The sequence below is a fragment of the Cucurbita pepo genome, chromosome LG02 (genome assembly GCF_002806865.2).
Source record: "Cucurbita pepo subsp. pepo cultivar mu-cu-16 chromosome LG02, ASM280686v2, whole genome shotgun sequence".
Taxonomy (NCBI): Eukaryota; Viridiplantae; Streptophyta; class Magnoliopsida; order Cucurbitales; family Cucurbitaceae; genus Cucurbita; species Cucurbita pepo.
In genome coordinates, this window is record NC_036639.1 from 4,805,934 (window position 1) to 4,823,218 (window position 17,285).

At 39.2% G+C, this 17,285-nt stretch overlaps 4 protein-coding genes across 4 annotated transcripts; 3 read left to right on the forward strand and 1 right to left on the reverse strand.

Annotated features, from left to right (window-relative positions):
* The first annotated feature begins 221 nt into the window (after positions 1-221).
* LOC111789076 (early nodulin-like protein 3) lies at positions 222-1,678 on the forward strand. The gene is made up of 2 exons (XM_023669718.1): positions 222-455; positions 1,121-1,678. Exons 1-2 carry the CDS (start codon positions 278-280, stop codon positions 1,633-1,635), a joined length of 693 nt encoding a protein of 230 aa, XP_023525486.1. The 5' UTR covers positions 222-277; the 3' UTR covers positions 1,636-1,678.
* Positions 1,679-3,120: 1,442 nt separating this feature from the next.
* Positions 3,121-5,309, forward strand: LOC111789085 (early nodulin-like protein 3). The gene is made up of 2 exons (XM_023669729.1): positions 3,121-3,354; positions 4,752-5,309. Exons 1-2 carry the CDS (start codon positions 3,177-3,179, stop codon positions 5,264-5,266), a joined length of 693 nt encoding a protein of 230 aa, XP_023525497.1. The 5' UTR covers positions 3,121-3,176; the 3' UTR covers positions 5,267-5,309.
* Positions 5,310-5,680: 371 nt separating this feature from the next.
* LOC111787669 (early nodulin-like protein 2) lies at positions 5,681-8,021 on the forward strand. Its single transcript, XM_023667686.1, has 2 exons — positions 5,681-5,693; positions 7,461-8,021. The coding sequence occupies exons 1-2, from the start codon at positions 5,681-5,683 to the stop codon at positions 7,973-7,975; spliced, it is 528 nt and encodes a 175-aa protein (XP_023523454.1). The 3' UTR covers positions 7,976-8,021.
* Positions 8,022-15,648: 7,627 nt separating this feature from the next.
* Positions 15,649-16,546, reverse strand: LOC111789041 (vascular-related unknown protein 4-like). The gene is made up of 3 exons (XM_023669658.1): positions 16,155-16,546; positions 15,970-16,026; positions 15,649-15,891 (listed from the first exon to the last, which is right to left on the reverse strand). Exons 1-3 carry the CDS (start codon positions 16,506-16,508, stop codon positions 15,775-15,777), a joined length of 528 nt encoding a protein of 175 aa, XP_023525426.1. The 5' UTR covers positions 16,509-16,546; the 3' UTR covers positions 15,649-15,774.
* Positions 16,547-17,285: the final 739 nt, after the last annotated feature.

Below are 17,285 nucleotides of genomic sequence, written 5' to 3' on the forward strand. Positions count from 1 at the left end.
CAGTCTTAAATAAAAATAAAAAGTGTAGAGTTGAAGAAGGAAGGAAGGTCAATAGAGAATAATTTTATATCTTTTTCCCTTCAAATCCAAACCACAAGATATGAATATTCCAAAAAGAAATAGTAAAGCAAAGCATAAACCCATTTGAAATCAAGAAATCTAAACCAAACAGTTCATCAATTTGAGTATGAAAACCATGTTCTCATCCTTCAACAAACCCTACAAAAACCCATTCAATCCATTCAAAATCTGCTTCAAACCCATTTAGCGATCTCAAATGGCCAAATTAGGGTTTGCATTTGGAGTTTTGATATGGGCAGTAATGGCGTTGTCGTTGCACAAAAGTGAAGCCACTCAGTTCATAGTTGGAGGAGCCAAGGGCTGGGGAGTTTCAATGGCCCAAAGCTATAATCAATGGGCAGAAGCTAACAGGTTCCAAATTGGAGACTCTTTAGGTATGTCCAAATTTCATACCTTATCTTTTTAAGAATTTGTAACGGTTGAGGCTCACCGCTAACAGATATCGTCTTTTTTTAGCCTTTTTCTTTCGGGCTTTCCCTCGAGGTTTTTTAAAACGCTTCTGGTAGGGAGAGGTTTCCACATCCTTATAAAGGTGTTTCGTTCTCCTCTCCAACCGATGTGGGATCTCACAATTCACCCCATTTGCGCTCTAACGTCCTCGCTGGCACTCGTTCCTTCCTCTAATCAATGTAGGGGTGTTTCGTTCTCCTCTCCAACCGATGTGAGATCTCACAATCCATCCTCTTCGGGGCCCAACGTCCTCACTAGCACTCGTTCCTTTCTCCAATCAATGTGGGGGTATTTTGTTCTCCTCCCCAACCAATGTGAGATCTCACAATCCACCCCCTTCGGATCCCCTTTGAGGCCAGCGTCCTGAAACTCCCATCAAATCCACCCTCCAATGTTTAGCTCTGATACCATTTGTAACTGTTCAGGTCCACCGCTAGCATATATTGTCCTATTTATGCTGTTCCTTTTGGACTTTTTTTAAATTCATCGAGGTTTCAACACCTTTATAAACAAAGGGTGTTTCGTTCTCTTCCTCCGGGATCTCACGGTATCATTTTAAATAACTACCCTTGTCATGATGTGCATGCAGTTTTCAACTATGCTGCTGATCAAGACTCAGTGCTTCAAGTGACCCAAGATGCCTACGCCAATTGCAGCATCCAAGCGCCAATCAAACAGTACTCCGATGGCCATACTGTTTTCCAGTTTGACAAATCAGGGGCTTACTATTTCATCAGTGGAAACAAAGCCCATTGCCTCAAAGATGAGAAGCTGGTGGTGGTTGTTTTGGCTGATAGAACCAATTCAACCACTTTGCCTCCTCCACCCTCAGCTCCGTCGCCTGCGCCACCAAATGATCAAACTTGGCCGCCTTCTCCTTCGCCATCAGGGTCTAATGAAACCAACCCGTCTCCGCCGCCGCCGACGGTTGAGATCAGCCCATCTCCTGCGCCTTCTGGCCAAGAGGCTCCACCTCCGACGGTTGAGATCAGCCCTGCTGCTCCTATATCGCCACCTCCGAGTCTTGGATATTCGATCATTCCGAGCAGCATTGGCTCCATTGGAGCGTTTGTTGCTGCTGCTGCTGCTGCTATCTTAGCTTGAAGGAAGAGATGCTATTTTTCTACTGAAATAGAACCGCTACATATGTAAATGTGGAAATATTTATTTAAAATATTTTAAAAAACGATGTCATGGACTTAAATGTTTATATCAAAAATTGAAAACAAAACCAGAAAAATAAATAGCGTAAAATTTAAATAAAACACAAAAAAGAATAAAATAATGAGTTCATAAGACCTGAGGGCTACAAAATAGAAATAGATGTAATTGCCCTACCACTGCGCGTTGCTGGTCTTCATTGGTAGAAGAGTTCTTATACTTACCTAAAATGTAAGAGTAGCACAAATATTCAGTAAGTAAACCGACTATTGGAGTCACAAAATGCATACACATGCAACTAATATGTGAAAAGTTGGATGTTCGGTGCTTCTCTACACATGACCCACGTGCACGACCATGGGTTCACCAGGCAGGCTTGCACACCCCTTGGGTCTAGATCATCAGGCTAACACTCACTAACGGGATGTTGCTAAACACCATAGAGGTAAAGGACCCGCATAACATCATGGCAAACATAAATGTCATAAATCATATGTCGTAATGTGTGCGCCTGTACTCATCATCATGGAAAAGTAACCTAATGCACGTATCACACAAATATCCATGAGGTCCCCATAGTATATAATCATGACAAGACACTTTTTTTCATACATGGTTCTGCCGAAATTTTGATATTAAAGAACACCAAGATTAATTCTCTAATACAAGTTGAGAACGCGAAATAGAAGTGGGATCGAAGCAGCACCGAGCTTTTCTTACCCATTCTATACTTAGAATCAGTATTATGCAAATGTGGTCTCGGTTCATTCATGCACTTCTCATTTTTCAGGTGTCACAAAAACTGTTTAAATATATCATTCGGAGTTTTCCATTCCTATCCTAGTTTACAAACCGTCTTTCTCTCCCATTCACTCCCTCCATTTTTCAATTAAATTAAAATTCTCCCTCTCGATCAGAACAGAGTCTTGTAGGAATGAACATCTCTACGTGTGATCTATTGAAACGGTCCCATCGTAATTCTTATATTTAGACATGAATTGAATAATATTTATTTAATTATGAATGGAATATTAGGTGTTTTTTTTAATCATTTTTCAATGATCTCCAACCTTGTAATTATTATAGAAAAACCTGATTGTGTAAGATTCTTTATAAAATATTTTCAAACCGTTTTTTTTTTNTTTTTAAAATCAAGCCGAGCCAAGTTCTGTTCACGGAAGAAACAAGAAGAAGATCCAATATAAATCAGTCTTAAATAAAAATAAAAAGTGTAGAGTTGAAGAAGGAAGGAAGGTCAATAGAGAATAATTTTATATCTTTTTCCCTTCAAATCCAAACCACAAGATATGAATATTCCAAAAAGAAATAGTAAAGCAAAGCATAAACCCATTTGAAATCAAGAAATCTAAACCAAACAGTTCATCAATTTGAGTATGAAAACCATGTTCTCATCCTTCAACAAACCCTACAAAAACCCATTCAATCCATTCAAAATCTGCTTCAAACCCATTTAGCGATCTCAAATGGCCAAATTAGGGTTTGCATTTGGAGTTTTGATATGGGCAGTAATGGCGTTGTCGTTGCACAAAAGTGAAGCCACTCAGTTCATAGTTGGAGGAGCCAAGGGCTGGGGAGTTTCAATGGCCCAAAGCTATAATCAATGGGCAGAAGCTAACAGGTTCCAAATTGGAGACTCTTTAGGTATGTCCAAATTTCATACCTTATCTTTTTAAGAATTTGTAACGGTTGAGGCTCACCGCTAACAGATATCGTCTTTTTTTAGCCTTTTTCTTTCGGGCTTTCCCTCGAGGTTTTTTAAAACGCTTCTGGTAGGGAGAGGTTTCCACATCCTTATAAAGGTGTTTCGTTCTCCTCTCCAACCGATGTGGGATCTCACAATTCACCCCATTTGCGCTCTAACGTCCTCGCTGGCACTCGTTCCTTCCTCTAATCAATGTAGGGGTGTTTCGTTCTCCTCTCCAACCGATGTGAGATCTCACAATCCATCCTCTTCGGGGCCCAACGTCCTCACTAGCACTCGTTCCTTTCTCCAATCAATGTTTTTTTTTTTTTTTTTTTTGTATTAAATAAAAAAAAATAATTGAAAATAAACATTTATTAATTGATCCGTGGAAGTGAAAATTTGAACTTCTAATTATTTGGTTCGAGAATATTATTGTAACGCCCCAGATCCACTGCTAGTCGATATTGTCCTTTCTGGGCTTTCCCTTTCGAGCTTCCCCTCAAGGCTTTAAAACGTGTTTGCTAGGGGAAGGTTTCCACACCGTGGTTTGTTCTCCTCCCCAACCAATGTGTGACATCACAATCCACCCCCCATCGTCCTTGTTGGCACTCTTTCCTTCCTCCTATCGATGTGGGACAGCCCTCAAATCCACCTCCCTTTGTGGTCCAGCATCCTTACTGACACACCGCCTCGTGTCTACCCCCCTTCGGGGAATAGCGAGAAGGCTGACACATCGTCTGGTATCTAGATTTGACGTCCTCCNTCGTTCTCCTCTCCAACCGATGTGGGATCTCACAATTCACCCCATTTGCGCTCTAACGTCCTCGCTGGCACTCGTTCCTTCCTCTAATCAATGTAGGGGNCCATTGGTTGTGGAGGAGAACAAACCACCATTTATAAGGGCGTAGAAACCTTTCCCTAGCAAACGCGTTTTAAAACCTTGAGAGGAAGCTNTTCGTTCTCCTCTCCAACCGATGTGAGATCTCACAATCCATCCTCTTCGGGGCCCAACGTCCTCACTAGCACTCGTTCCTTTCTCCAATCAATGTGGGGGTATTTTGTTCTCCTCCCCAACCAATGTGAGATCTCACAATCCACCCCCTTCGGATCCCCTTTGAGGCCAGCGTCCTGAAACTCCCATCAAATCCACCCTCCAATGTTTAGCTCTGATACCATTTGTAACTGTTCAGGTCCACCGCTAGCATATATTGTCCTATTTATGCTGTTCCTTTTGGACTTTTTTTAAATTCATCGAGGTTTCAACACCTTTATAAACAAAGGGTGTTTCGTTCTCTTCCTCCGGGATCTCACGGTATCATTTTAAATAACTACCCTTGTCATGATGTGCATGCAGTTTTCAACTATGCTGCTGATCAAGACTCAGTGCTTCAAGTGACCCAAGATGCCTACGCCAATTGCAGCATCCAAGCGCCAATCAAACAGTACTCCGATGGCCATACTGTTTTCCAGTTTGACAAATCAGGGGCTTACTATTTCATCAGTGGAAACAAAGCCCATTGCCTCAAAGATGAGAAGCTGGTGGTGGTTGTTTTGGCTGATAGAACCAATTCAACCACTTTGCCTCCTCCACCCTCAGCTCCGTCGCCTGCGCCACCAAATGATCAAACTTGGCCGCCTTCTCCTTCGCCATCAGGGTCTAATGAAACCAACCCGTCTCCGCCGCCGCCGACGGTTGAGATCAGCCCATCTCCTGCGCCTTCTGGCCAAGAGGCTCCACCTCCGACGGTTGAGATCAGCCCTGCTGCTCCTATATCGCCACCTCCGAGTCTTGGATATTCGATCATTCCGAGCAGCATTGGCTCCATTGGAGCGTTTGTTGCTGCTGCTGCTGCTGCTATCTTAGCTTGAAGGAAGAGATGCTATTTTTCTACTGAAATAGAACCGCTACATATGTAAATGTGGAAATATTTATTTAAAATATTTTAAAAAACGATGTCATGGACTTAAATGTTTATATCAAAAATTGAAAACAAAACCAGAAAAATAAATAGCGTAAAATTTAAATAAAACACAAAAAAGAATAAAATAATGAGTTCATAAGACCTGAGGGCTACAAAATAGAAATAGATGTAATTGCCCTACCACTGCGCGTTGCTGGTCTTCATTGGTAGAAGAGTTCTTATACTTACCTAAAATGTAAGAGTAGCACAAATATTCAGTAAGTAAACCGACTATTGGAGTCACAAAATGCATACACATGCAACTAATATGTGAAAAGTTGGATGTTCGGTGCTTCTCTACACATGACCCACGTGCACGACCATGGGTTCACCAGGCAGGCTTGCACACCCCTTGGGTCTAGATCATCAGGCTAACACTCACTAACGGGATGTTGCTAAACACCATAGAGGTAAAGGACCCGCATAACATCATGGCAAACATAAATGTCATAAATCATATGTCGTAATGTGTGCGCCTGTACTCATCATCATGGAAAAGTAACCTAATGCACGTATCACACAAATATCCATGAGGTCCCCATAGTATATAATCATGACAAGACACTTTTTTTCATACATGGTTCTGCCGAAATTTTGATATTAAAGAACACCAAGATTAATTCTCTAATACAAGTTGAGAACGCGAAATAGAAGTGGGATCGAAGCAGCACCGAGCTTTTCTTACCCATTCTATACTTAGAATCAGTATTATGCAAATGTGGTCTCGGTTCATTCATGCACTTCTCATTTTTCAGGTGTCACAAAAACTGTTTAAATATATCATTCGGAGTTTTCCATTCCTATCCTANTTTTTTTTTTTTTTTTTTTGTATTAAATAAAAAAAAATAATTGAAAATAAACATTTATTAATTGATCCGTGGAAGTGAAAATTTGAACTTCTAATTATTTGGTTCGAGAATATTATTGTAACGCCCCAGATCCACTGCTAGTCGATATTGTCCTTTCTGGGCTTTCCCTTTCGAGCTTCCCCTCAAGGCTTTAAAACGTGTTTGCTAGGGGAAGGTTTCCACACCGTGGTTTGTTCTCCTCCCCAACCAATGTGTGACATCACAATCCACCCCCCATCGTCCTTGTTGGCACTCTTTCCTTCCTCCTATCGATGTGGGACAGCCCTCAAATCCACCTCCCTTTGTGGTCCAGCATCCTTACTGACACACCGCCTCGTGTCTACCCCCCTTCGGGGAATAGCGAGAAGGCTGACACATCGTCTGGTATCTAGATTTGACGTCCTCCATTGGTTGTGGAGGAGAACAAACCACCATTTATAAGGGCGTAGAAACCTTTCCCTAGCAAACGCGTTTTAAAACCTTGAGAGGAAGCTCGAAAGGAAAAGCCCAAAGATGACAATATCTGCTAGCGGTGGATCTGGGTCGTTACAGTTATACTATTTATAATAGTTTCGGTTATAAAAATTTCTTTTTCTTTTCAAAGATTTCACGATCCGAAGTCAAGGTACAAGGAAAACTACTTCAAACAACGACAATGAGACCCCACAAATCGAGCTAAGCAGAACATGTAACAAACTCATAACAATAATATCAAAACATGAAGAAAACCAAACCTACTCTCAACTATGTGGAGCAATGAGCAACCACATTTGTCGAACCGAGCAACCACATTTGTCGAACCAACACAACAGGTAGACATAGTGGAATGAGTAGTCGACCCATGAAGCTAAAGATTACACCAAACACGACATCAACGACAACGACCCATACGCTCGTGACAAATGCATGCTATCTTAACGGACCAAGTAAAAATTCAATCGATAGAACCTGACCGAGATAACACCAGCAGAAAGAATAAATCTTAACAAATAAAACAAAATAATTATTTATTAATTTCTCCAAAATGGTCAATGATTAGGNCAAATCCACCCTCCAATGTTTAGCTCTGATACCATTTGTAACTGTTCAGGTCCACCGCTAGCATATATTGTCCTATTTATGCTGTTCCTTTTGGACTTTTTTTAAATTCATCGAGGTTTCAACACCTTTATAAACAAAGGGTGTTTCGTTCTCTTCCTCCGGGATCTCACGGTATCATTTTAAATAACTACCCTTGTCATGATGTGCATGCAGTTTTCAACTATGCTGCTGATCAAGACTCAGTGCTTCAAGTGACCCAAGATGCCTACGCCAATTGCAGCATCCAAGCGCCAATCAAACAGTACTCCGATGGCCATACTGTTTTCCAGTTTGACAAATCAGGGGCTTACTATTTCATCAGTGGAAACAAAGCCCATTGCCTCAAAGATGAGAAGCTGGTGGTGGTTGTTTTGGCTGATAGAACCAATTCAACCACTTTGCCTCCTCCACCCTCAGCTCCGTCGCCTGCGCCACCAAATGATCAAACTTGGCCGCCTTCTCCTTCGCCATCAGGGTCTAATGAAACCAACCCGTCTCCGCCGCCGCCGACGGTTGAGATCAGCCCATCTCCTGCGCCTTCTGGCCAAGAGGCTCCACCTCCGACGGTTGAGATCAGCCCTGCTGCTCCTATATCGCCACCTCCGAGTCTTGGATATTCGATCATTCCGAGCAGCATTGGCTCCATTGGAGCGTTTGTTGCTGCTGCTGCTGCTGCTATCTTAGCTTGAAGGAAGAGATGCTATTTTTCTACTGAAATAGAACCGCTACATATGTAAATGTGGAAATATTTATTTAAAATATTTTAAAAAACGATGTCATGGACTTAAATGTTTATATCAAAAATTGAAAACAAAACCAGAAAAATAAATAGCGTAAAATTTAAATAAAACACAAAAAAGAATAAAATAATGAGTTCATAAGACCTGAGGGCTACAAAATAGAAATAGATGTAATTGCCCTACCACTGCGCGTTGCTGGTCTTCATTGGTAGAAGAGTTCTTATACTTACCTAAAATGTAAGAGTAGCACAAATATTCAGTAAGTAAACCGACTATTGGAGTCACAAAATGCATACACATGCAACTAATATGTGAAAAGTTGGATGTTCGGTGCTTCTCTACACATGACCCACGTGCACGACCATGGGTTCACCAGGCAGGCTTGCACACCCCTTGGGTCTAGATCATCAGGCTAACACTCACTAACGGGATGTTGCTAAACACCATAGAGGTAAAGGACCCGCATAACATCATGGCAAACATAAATGTCATAAATCATATGTCGTAATGTGTGCGCCTGTACTCATCATCATGGAAAAGTAACCTAATGCACGTATCACACAAATATCCATGAGGTCCCCATAGTATATAATCATGACAAGACACTTTTTTTCATACATGGTTCTGCCGAAATTTTGATATTAAAGAACACCAAGATTAATTCTCTAATACAAGTTGAGAACGCGAAATAGAAGTGGGATCGAAGCAGCACCGAGCTTTTCTTACCCATTCTATACTTAGAATCAGTATTATGCAAATGTGGTCTCGGTTCATTCATGCACTTCTCATTTTTCAGGTGTCACAAAAACTGTTTAAATATATCATTCGGAGTTTTCCATTCCTATCCTAGTTTACAAACCGTCTTTCTCTCCCATTCACTCCCTCCATTTTTCAATTAAATTAAAATTCTCCCTCTCGATCAGAACAGAGTCTTGTAGGAATGAACATCTCTACGTGTGATCTATTGAAACGGTCCCATCGTAATTCTTATATTTAGACATGAATTNTTTTTTTTTTTTTTTTTTTGTATTAAATAAAAAAAAATAATTGAAAATAAACATTTATTAATTGATCCGTGGAAGTGAAAATTTGAACTTCTAATTATTTGGTTCGAGAATATTATTGTAACGCCCCAGATCCACTGCTAGTCGATATTGTCCTTTCTGGGCTTTCCCTTTCGAGCTTCCCCTCAAGGCTTTAAAACGTGTTTGCTAGGGGAAGGTTTCCACACCGTGGTTTGTTCTCCTCCCCAACCAATGTGTGACATCACAATCCACCCCCCATCGTCCTTGTTGGCACTCTTTCCTTCCTCCTATCGATGTGGGACAGCCCTCAAATCCACCTCCCTTTGTGGTCCAGCATCCTTACTGACACACCGCCTCGTGTCTACCCCCCTTCGGGGAATAGCGAGAAGGCTGACACATCGTCTGGTATCTAGATTTGACGTCCTCCATTGGTTGTGGAGGAGAACAAACCACCATTTATAAGGGCGTAGAAACCTTTCCCTAGCAAACGCGTTTTAAAACCTTGAGAGGAAGCTCGAAAGGAAAAGCCCAAAGATGACAATATCTGCTAGCGGTGGATCTGGGTCGTTACAGTTATACTATTTATAATAGTTTCGGTTATAAAAATTTCTTTTTCTTTTCAAAGATTTCACGATCCGAAGTCAAGGTACAAGGAAAACTACTTCAAACAACGACAATGAGACCCCACAAATCGAGCTAAGCAGAACATGTAACAAACTCATAACAATAATATCAAAACATGAAGAAAACCAAACCTACTCTCAACTATGTGGAGCAATGAGCAACCACATTTGTCGAACCGAGCAACCACATTTGTCGAACCAACACAACAGGTAGACATAGTGGAATGAGTAGTCGACCCATGAAGCTAAAGATTACACCAAACACGACATCAACGACAACGACCCATACGCTCGTGACAAATGCATGCTATCTTAACGGACCAAGTAAAAATTCAATCGATAGAACCTGACCGAGATAACACCAGCAGAAAGAATAAATCTTAACAAATAAAACAAAATAATTATTTATTAATTTCTCCAAAATGGTCAATGATTAGGAGTGGTTTAATAGTTAATTAAGTAAAACAAGAACAAAAATAGGAAGTAAGGTTTAATTAATACACTAAATTTATGTTTAATTAGATAATAAGAAAATCCCACTACCAATATTATATAAATTCTTCCACATCTTATTGGGAGTCATATTATTTTTTAAATGGAAGTTGGATAATGTTTAAATTATTAAGAATAATTATATTTTTAATTTATCAACAATTTTATTTATTTCTTTTAATTCAAATTGTCATAATCAATTTGAGCATAGGTCACCGGGTTAGTTAATAAGGGTTGAATTCAAATAAATAAAAACTTTATTGATTAGATTGGTTCATGAATTTCTCTCCAAATAAATTGGGTTGGACCGAACCAACTCGAANAACGATGTCATGGACTTAAATGTTTATATCAAAAATTGAAAACAAAACCAGAAAAATAAATAGCGTAAAATTTAAATAAAACACAAAAAAGAATAAAATAATGAGTTCATAAGACCTGAGGGCTACAAAATAGAAATAGATGTAATTGCCCTACCACTGCGCGTTGCTGGTCTTCATTGGTAGAAGAGTTCTTATACTTACCTAAAATGTAAGAGTAGCACAAATATTCAGTAAGTAAACCGACTATTGGAGTCACAAAATGCATACACATGCAACTAATATGTGAAAAGTTGGATGTTCGGTGCTTCTCTACACATGACCCACGTGCACGACCATGGGTTCACCAGGCAGGCTTGCACACCCCTTGGGTCTAGATCATCAGGCTAACACTCACTAACGGGATGTTGCTAAACACCATAGAGGTAAAGGACCCGCATAACATCATGGCAAACATAAATGTCATAAATCATATGTCGTAATGTGTGCGCCTGTACTCATCATCATGGAAAAGTAACCTAATGCACGTATCACACAAATATCCATGAGGTCCCCATAGTATATAATCATGACAAGACACTTTTTTTCATACATGGTTCTGCCGAAATTTTGATATTAAAGAACACCAAGATTAATTCTCTAATACAAGTTGAGAACGCGAAATAGAAGTGGGATCGAAGCAGCACCGAGCTTTTCTTACCCATTCTATACTTAGAATCAGTATTATGCAAATGTGGTCTCGGTTCATTCATGCACTTCNTCTTTCCTTCCTCCTATCGATGTGGGACAGCCCTCAAATCCACCTCCCTTTGTGGTCCAGCATCCTTACTGACACACCGCCTCGTGTCTACCCCCCTTCGGGGAATAGCGAGAAGGCTGACACATCGTCTGGTATCTAGATTTGACGTCCTCCATTGGTTGTGGAGGAGAACAAACCACCATTTATAAGGGCGTAGAAACCTTTCCCTAGCAAACGCGTTTTAAAACCTTGAGAGGAAGCTCGAAAGGAAAAGCCCAAAGATGACAATATCTGCTAGCGGTGGATCTGGGTCGTTACAGTTATACTATTTATAATAGTTTCGGTTATAAAAATTTCTTTTTCTTTTCAAAGATTTCACGATCCGAAGTCAAGGTACAAGGAAAACTACTTCAAACAACGACAATGAGACCCCACAAATCGAGCTAAGCAGAACATGTAACAAACTCATAACAATAATATCAAAACATGAAGAAAACCAAACCTACTCTCAACTATGTGGAGCAATGAGCAACCACATTTGTCGAACCGAGCAACCACATTTGTCGAACCAACACAACAGGTAGACATAGTGGAATGAGTAGTCGACCCATGAAGCTAAAGATTACACCAAACACGACATCAACGACAACGACCCATACGCTCGTGACAAATGCATGCTATCTTAACGGACCAAGTAAAAATTCAATCGATAGAACCTGACCGAGATAACACCAGCAGAAAGAATAAATCTTAACAAATAAAACAAAATAATTATTTATTAATTTCTCCAAAATGGTCAATGATTAGGAGTGGTTTAATAGTTAATTAAGTAAAACAAGAACAAAAATAGGAAGTAAGGTTTAATTAATACACTAAATTTATGTTTAATTAGATAATAAGAAAATCCCACTACCAATATTATATAAATTCTTCCACATCTTATTGGGAGTCATATTATTTTTTAAATGGAAGTTGGATAATGTTTAAATTATTAAGAATAATTATATTTTTAATTTATCAACAATTTTATTTATTTCTTTTAATTCAAATTGTCATAATCAATTTGAGCATAGGTCACCGGGTTAGTTAATAAGGGTTGAATTCAAATAAATAAAAACTTTATTGATTAGATTGGTTCATGAATTTCTCTCCAAATAAATTGGGTTGGACCGAACCAACTCGAATGTAACGGCCTAGATCCACCGCTAGCAGATATTGTCCTCTTTGGAATTTCCCAGCAGATATTGTCCTTTTTGGACTTTCCCTTTCGAGTTTTCCCTCAAGGCTTTAAAACGCGTATGCTAGGGGAAGGTTTCCACACCTTTGTAAATGGTGGTTTGTTCTTCTCCCCAACCAATGTGGGACATCACAATCCACCCTCCTTCGAGGCCCAGTGTCCTCGCTGACACTCTTTCCTTCCTTCAATCGATGTGGGACCGCCCCAAATCCACTCCCGTTTGGGGCCTAGCATCCTTACTAGCACACTGCCTCGTGTCTACCCCANTCCTTACTGGCACACCGCCTCGTGTCTACCCCCCTTCGGGGAACAGCGAAAAGGCTGGCACATCGTCTGATGTACGACTCTAATACCATCTATAACGGCCCAGATCCACCGCTAGTAAATATTGTCCTCTTTGGGCTTTTCCTTTCGGGCTTTCCTTCAAGGCTTTAAAATGCGTCTACTAGGTGAAGGTTTCCACACCCTAGTAAATGGTGGTTTGTTCTCCTCCCCCAATGTGGGACATCACATTGAATTTATTGTTAATTGTAAACTCGAATGAATATTATTTATTATTTTTATTTAATCTTATAATAATTTTTTAATTATTTATTTTTCAATAACTTTTAAAAATAATTTTAAAATAAATAAATAGACGTTTTATAAACTAACACCTTATTTTTATTAAAATAAAATTTAAATAAGTGACTCAATGATTGATGTCGGAAAATGCATATACATGCAATCATGACTAAAACTAATATGATTATGATGAGACTTTAAAGTTGATCTTGTGTTTTACTTCTTTTCTTTTTTCGAGGACGTGCATGTAACAGTCTAAATTCACCGCTAGTAGATATTGTCCACTTTAGCCCGTTACATATCGTCATCAGCCTCGTGGTTATAAAACGTGTAAGTTAGGGAGAGATTTCCGCGCGCACCCTTATAAGGAATACTTCATTCCCGTCTCTAATCGATGTGGGATCTCACAATCTACTCCCTTGGAGACTCAACATCCTCGCTGGCATACATATCGTCATCAACCTCGTGGTTATAAAACAGTCTAAGCTCACCGCTAGTAGATATTGTCCACTTTTAGCCCGTTACATATCGTCATCAACCTCGTGGTTATAAAACATGTAAGTTAGGGAGAGATTTTCGCGCACACCCTTATAAGGAATCCTTCATTCCCGTCTCTAATCGATGTGAGATCTCACAATCTACTCCCTTGGAGACTCAACATCCTCGCTGGCATACCGCCCGGTGTCTGATTCTAATACAATTTATAACAGTTGAAGCCCACCGCTATCAGATATTGTCCGATTTGACTCGTTACGTATGGCCGTCAGCTCAAGATACTTTTTCTTTTTTGAAAAAAACATTAACTTTATCATGTAACTTGCTCCTTTTTTTTCATATTAAAATACAAAAGCAAAATATTCTTATAGAAATTTCTCAAGTCCATTATTTAAATAAAGAAAAATTGTTGGACCTATTATGGAATAAAAAATAATCAAATTGGAAGGAATCTTCAACAAAAAATTTTCTTTTAGTCCTCCTATTCTACAAAATTGCTGGTTGCACCCTATTTTGTATAAAATATGAGTTCTACTTTTATAAATATGTAATTTTTTTGGCGACCCGAACATTCGAGTTCGAGAACACCCTTTATTCCCTAAAGAAATTTAAAAGAAAGTTGAATCGATGAATAACTTCACAGGTGGTGTATGTTATACGTCTCTTGTTGAACGGTAGAAGAAATTAATGTTTTACTGTATAATTTGGATATCTGACATTTTGGTTTAAAATATATATGTTTTAACATGACACCGGAGTAAAGGAGAGATACATGAATGAACCAAGATCATATCGGAATAAAAGCGAGTATGAGAATAGGATGACTAAGAAAAACTTTTAAAAAATTAAAAGTTACTGTCTATACCAATAAGGTGCATCTCCTTTTTCGGTAGCTCAATCGTAAAAACCTCAAAATTAAGTCGACTTAGCTTTGGAGTAATTCTATGTTGAATGATTTTCTATAAATTTTCTCGTAAGCATAAGAACGACGACAAAGAACGCTAAGAACACTACTAACGTTTGTGTTGGTCTATAGAGATAAGTACATATCATGACCATGTCATAGGAGAATGTCTGTGCTATTAAATGTCGAATATGAATTCCAAATCTGAAGCATGAGGCGTTTGAACATGAATGTCCATAGATTAATATAACTTTTCAATGTTAATATTTATTTTTCATTTGTAACGCCACATACCCAGAATTTAGATTCCACGGTTGATGACCCCAGTATTCTCCTACATCCCGAACGACATACTCACCTTACCTACTCCTAGCTTCTAAGAGTAAAAATATTCACTGATTGAACCACCGAAAACGGAAGTGCACTTTATTAGTATAAGTAGTAACTTTCCATTCGTTTTAAACTCTTTTAAAGCATCCTATCCTCAAATCCGTTTTCATTTCAAATATGATCCTAGATAAAAAGTTATGGTTTCCTTACCTTTCGTGAGTTGTTTTTTACTTTTCAAAATCTGAATTAACCCCGTTTAATGGAAGAGCCTAATGTTTTCTGGCCATTTTCTTATTCGGTTATTCTTTTTTCTTCTAAGAAGATTTCATTCGGCCGGTTTTTACTCGTCGACGTTTTCCTCTCAATTGACAGAAGTCAACATCACATACCCACCAACTTCCATCTGGGTTCGAACTTCCATCTGGGTTCGTTCTCAAACTACATCACTTCCATCTGGGTTCGAACTTCCATCTGGGTTCGTTCTCAAACTACATCACTTCCATCTGGGTTCGAACTTCCATCTGGGTTCGTTCTCAAACTACATCACTTCCATCTGGGTTCGAACTTCCATCTGGGTTCGTTCTCAAACTACATCACTTCCATCTGGGTTCGAACTTCCATCTGGGTTCGTTCTCAAACTACATCACTTCCATCTGGGTTCGAACTTCCATCTGGGTTCGTTCTCAAACTACATCACTTCCATCTGGGTTCGAACTTCCATCTGGGTTCGTTCTCAAACTACATCACTTCCATCTGGGTTCGAACTTCCATCTGGGTTCGTTCTCAAACTACATCACTTCCATCTGGGTTCGTTCTCAAACTACATCTTATTAGGAAACGCATCACTCTAATACTATTCGCAACACCCATATCCAAGATTCAGACCAAGATGATAAGAACATAAATATTGTAATGCATTGATTTGATTACAATAATGATACACCAAAGTGTTAGACATTGTATCATACACAATAGCCTTCATCCAATGAATATGCACACAAACAAGAGAGAGATAGCAATTATTGAGCCAAATAATTCATTACCATACACAAAGGTACCAAGCAAAGCCCTCTTCTCTTCAACTCTTTGTACTCATTTCCAATTCCTACTAAACCCATTTCTCTTCTCTCATTTACCTGCCCAAAATAACAACACTTCCATCATTTTCTTTTTTAAAAAATTAAAATATCATTTTCGTCCATGTACTTCCATACCTTTATCCGGTTCTCGTTGTATCTCGGGTTTTTACTGAAGAAATTTGTATCAGAAACCTGCATATTTTCACGTCCAAGAAAACCCATTAGACAAAACCCGAGATTTGTTAACTCAAACTCGGGTTCGGGGAAATTCAATCACTTATTCATATTTTTAACCATTAATACATAATTAAATTTTTTACCTTTGGACTGTTAACCGGAGAGCTAGCTGTATCCTCCAAAGCTTCATCTTCAACCAACAACTCCTTGATCATCTTCCTTCTCTTGAAAAGGTTGATATGATCTTTGCAGCTCAAATTGGGATCCATGGCAGCTCGGTTGTCGTCGACGGGTAGTTTGTGATTGGCGATGGAGGAGGCGGCGTCGGCGACGGAGTAGCTTTGATCGGGCGACGGATGAGATGAAGAGGAGGCAGGATAGTGAGTAGGGTGGTTGGTGTTGAGGAAATCTTGGAAGTAGATGGTCCAGCCACTCTCCTCCGGCGACTGATCGCCGCCGTGGCAGACGGAGTTACTGGTGGAGTTTTCTTTGGCCATAAAGGAAAGAGAGAGAGATGAAGAATGGGGTTTTGAAGGGAAGTTATAAATAATGGTATGGAAAGTTCCAAAATTGCATCTTGGTCCCTCTTGTTTTGGGAAATTCGCACTTTGGATATATAGGTTTATTCTTGCAATTAAGAGAGAGAAAATTTAATTTATTTACTTTTAATAAAATTTAATAACTTCCCATGTTAAAGATTTGGATCACAATTTTAAAATTTTTAGATATTCACGATAAAAAAATACGGCGGGTAGGCCCTGAAAGGAGAAGGAAGGCTGAAATGCCAACAGGTGCCTATTATTGAATTCACCCGACTCGATAGTACCCCATTTTTGGAACGTCCAGTGCCAAAGTCACTTAATGGGTAAGTCACCAATCCCTTAAACGGACTATGTAATGTACTTTATCTGCTGGGTTACGGGTGGGCATTTTACTAGAGGTTTCTATTGTAATGAATTCTGATTCGGCACCGATGACCCTGATATCTCGTGTGAGATGGTCACATTACTTACTTTTTGTTTTTAGGAGTGAAGACTATCCCTACAAACTAATACAGGTCTTTTCAACATGTTTTGTCATCACTTACATGTTTCGTGGAAAAATCCCGAGAGATCATCCTATGGTTCCTGTGATTTAGACATCTAGGAAGATGCACAGCTCCTTATTGGTATAAATAGTTACTTTTAATTCTAGCTTTTCTTAGTCAGAGTAAATTACCTTTACTTTTCTNAAAAAAAAAAAAAAAAAAAAAAAAAAAAAAAAAAAAAAAAAAA

What these genes read in the sequence shown, in the direction of transcription:
- LOC111789041 (XM_023669658.1), bottom strand. Translation starts at nt 16,508, where the DNA reads ATGGCCAAAGAAAACTCCACCAGTAACTCCGTCTGCCACGGCGGCGAT. An exon ending in CTCCGGTTAACAGTCCAAAG is followed by an intron (nt 16,027 to 16,154) that starts GTAAAAAATTTA and finishes GAAAATATGCAG; the next exon opens with GTTTCTGATACAAATTTCTT. An exon ending in ACAACGAGAACCGGATAAAG is followed by an intron (nt 15,892 to 15,969) that starts GTATGGAAGTAC and finishes TATTTTGGGCAG; the next exon opens with GTAAATGAGAGAAGAGAAAT.
- LOC111789085 (XM_023669729.1), top strand. Translation starts at nt 3,177, where the DNA reads ATGGCCAAATTAGGGTTTGCATTTGGAGTTTTGATATGGGCAGTAATG. An exon ending in CCAAATTGGAGACTCTTTAG is followed by an intron (nt 3,355 to 4,751) that starts GTATGTCCAAAT and finishes ATGTGCATGCAG; the next exon opens with TTTTCAACTATGCTGCTGAT.
- LOC111789076 (XM_023669718.1), top strand. Translation starts at nt 278, where the DNA reads ATGGCCAAATTAGGGTTTGCATTTGGAGTTTTGATATGGGCAGTAATG. An exon ending in CCAAATTGGAGACTCTTTAG is followed by an intron (nt 456 to 1,120) that starts GTATGTCCAAAT and finishes ATGTGCATGCAG; the next exon opens with TTTTCAACTATGCTGCTGAT.